Source organism: Canariomyces notabilis (assembly GCF_033297395.1).
Source record: "Canariomyces notabilis strain CBS 508.74 unplaced genomic scaffold N656scaffold_26, whole genome shotgun sequence".
Classification (NCBI taxonomy): Eukaryota; Fungi; Ascomycota; class Sordariomycetes; order Sordariales; family Chaetomiaceae; genus Canariomyces; species Canariomyces notabilis.
This window is the reverse complement of record NW_027041848.1, coordinates 1-2570: the sequence shown is the minus strand read 5'-3', so window position 1 is coordinate 2570 and position 2570 is coordinate 1. Positions and strand designations below refer to the sequence as shown.

The following is a 2570-nucleotide window of genomic DNA, read 5'->3' as shown; positions in this document are numbered from 1 at the left end:
TGCGTAAAGAAGCACTGCTCAAAAGGCCCTTTGTAGAGAGAGAAACTGAGAGGAGAGAGCTCGGCACTAGCTGTCTGCCGGTAACGTCATAATTAGGACACGTCCCGAATCACAGCCAGTGGCAATCGTAGATCCCGCTACGGCCCAACAACTCGGCCGATATCCTGGAGGAAGTCACAGCCAGTTTTCCGAGTCCCTTGTAATCCATCTGCAGTCCGAGCTTATACCATATTGATAGGAGAGCTTCGAGTCACCTGACCTGGAGGCAAACAACTTCAAGGACGTGACATCATGCGAACGGCTATGCCCCGCGAGCGTCTGCAAGCATGTGCCCGTCACCGCATCCCAGATCTTGACGGTCTTGTCGTCTGACCCGGACGCAACGAGCTTCGAGTCGGGTGAGAACGCGACGGACCGGACCCAACCGCTATGCCCCGCGAGCGTGTGCGTGCATGTGCCCGTCGCTGCATCCCAGATCTTGACGGTGTTGTCCTCTGACCCGGACGCAACGAGCTTCGAGTCAGGTGAGACCGCGACGGAGCTGACCCAGCCGCTATGCCCCGCGAGCGTGTGCGTGCATGTGCCCGTCGCTGCATCCCAGATCTTGACGGTGTTGTCGCCTGATCCGGACGCAACGAGCTTCGAGTCGGGCGAGAACGCGACGGAGTTGACCCAACCGTTATGCCCCTCGAGCGTCTGCGTGCACGCATTCCAATCTTCTTCTACAACCGGCCCGGCAGTAATCCACCTCATTTCCCTCTTGTACAGATTTCGTGTCATGCTTCTGGCAGGGCTGAAGGCAAGTGCTGAAGCATATACCTGAAGTGGATAGTTTCCAACTAGCTGGCTGCAGTATTGAACAAATCGGCGCATGTCATAAACCAGCCTTGGTAATTGTGATGCAACGTTCTTTTGCTAAGTGATGTTAGAAGCGCTAGGTGAAAGGATAAATATCACCAGGTAGAACCAACCTGAAGAATGCTCTCGAGCTTTGCCATTGACAATACTCCCTGTGACATGCTCCTGCAAAGTGCGAGAGCTTCGAGCCAGTGGAGATAGTGCTGCCTCAGAAAGTCATCGATGACACCGCCATCCTGGAACACATTTAGGTGATTGGTATTCTTGCGTGACTGCCAATCGTAGAGATGATCAATCCAGTAGACACAAGCATACCGTACTGCAGCCAGCGGGTCTGGGTCGAATAGTTTGGGGTCAACAATTGAAGATCCAGGAGCGCCAAGGCTGTAAATGTCGCGGCGCAACGATTTGTTCAGGACTCGCAGCGACCGCGAGAAGATGGAGTGGTGTACATCTTACAACTCTAAAGGGAAGATCTCTTGAGACGCCTTCTGGAACAAGAAGTCCTTGGCAGATTGGTGGACGAACGAGATAACACGTTCGTGGAGAGTAAGAAAAGAACCGCATTCCCCTACGATTTCCACTAGAGCTTTGTCGCTGCTAGAATATCGAGGGTCCATCTCCACAAGAGATGGCAGTTCATCCAATGTAATTGGCCTGAGAACGGCCGAGACGACAGCCAATATATCCTTGCAGCGCTGGGAGTTTCTTGGTGGCCTGGCCCGAATCTGGTCGATCATTCGCCTGTAGAGGGCATCGAGTCCGGACGGACACAACTTCATCTCATATTCAGCGTCCCATCCTGAGATGTCGGCAAGTTTGTCACAGACCAAGGCTACCCAAAGAAATGTGCCATGTGCATTTTGTGACAGATATTTCTGGACTTCATCTTTCGTATCAGGGTGGTATTTATTTCGCTTCGCCAACCGATCTGCCTTGACCCTGACGTATGCAGTAACGGCCTCGGAGACGGATGCTTCGTTCAACTCCAGACACAGTCGTACTTTCTGTGTCGCTGCATTAAGAATCTTCTCAATATCTGGCCAGTTGCGACTGGAGACAATCCACTTGACGTGAGGAACCGTAGATGTCATCTCGACGATAAATTCGAGAAGTTCTCGCCGGCCGCTTATGCATTCGTCGAGCGCATCGATGACCAGGTAGGCGCCCTCCAGCCTTGGGTCTTGCAGAATGTATTTGAACATTTCGGATAAAGCAACCCATCGATTAGCATCTTCGAAGAGTGCTTTTCCTGCATGCTCGTACTCTTTCCGCACGTGAGGGATAAGGGACGGCTGCTGGTCGAGGAGCATGTAGATGAGGCCGCGTAGGATGGTGGAGGCATTGTTGATCCGCTCGTCGATGGCCCGGCAGAAGAAGAATAATAGAGGGCCTGTTCCCAGAGTCGATCTCTGCAGTTCGTCGATAATACCGCAGAGTAACATTGTCTTGCCCTTGCCGGGATCGCCCTTGATCCAAAGCAGGTTGCTGTCCAGGCTATTGCGCCATTGTTGGAATTCAGAGTTGTCAAAGACCCAGTGATACACGTCTTGTAACAGGCCGCCTTTCGTGTCCTCGATGCGCTTCTTGTCCTTGCGCGGATCAGTCAGGTAGAGGGCCTGGAGGCATTGCGTATCCTTCTCATCTTGGTGAATCTCCTTGCGCAGAGTGTTGCTATCCCGGACAGCTCTGTGGGTCTCCTTTTGCACAGC

At 52.8% G+C, this 2570-nt stretch overlaps 1 protein-coding gene across 1 annotated transcript; it reads right to left on the bottom strand.

Moving 5' to 3' along the window:
• Positions 1-174: 174 nt before the first annotated feature.
• On the bottom strand, positions 175-2532 carry N656DRAFT_771085 (uncharacterized protein; the record flags this gene model as incomplete). Its single annotated transcript, XM_064813825.1, has 3 exons — positions 175-819; positions 972-1242; positions 1318-2532. Coding segments are annotated over 3 exons (2131 nt in total), but the record flags the coding sequence as incomplete, so codon positions are not given.
• Positions 2533-2570: the final 38 nt, after the last annotated feature.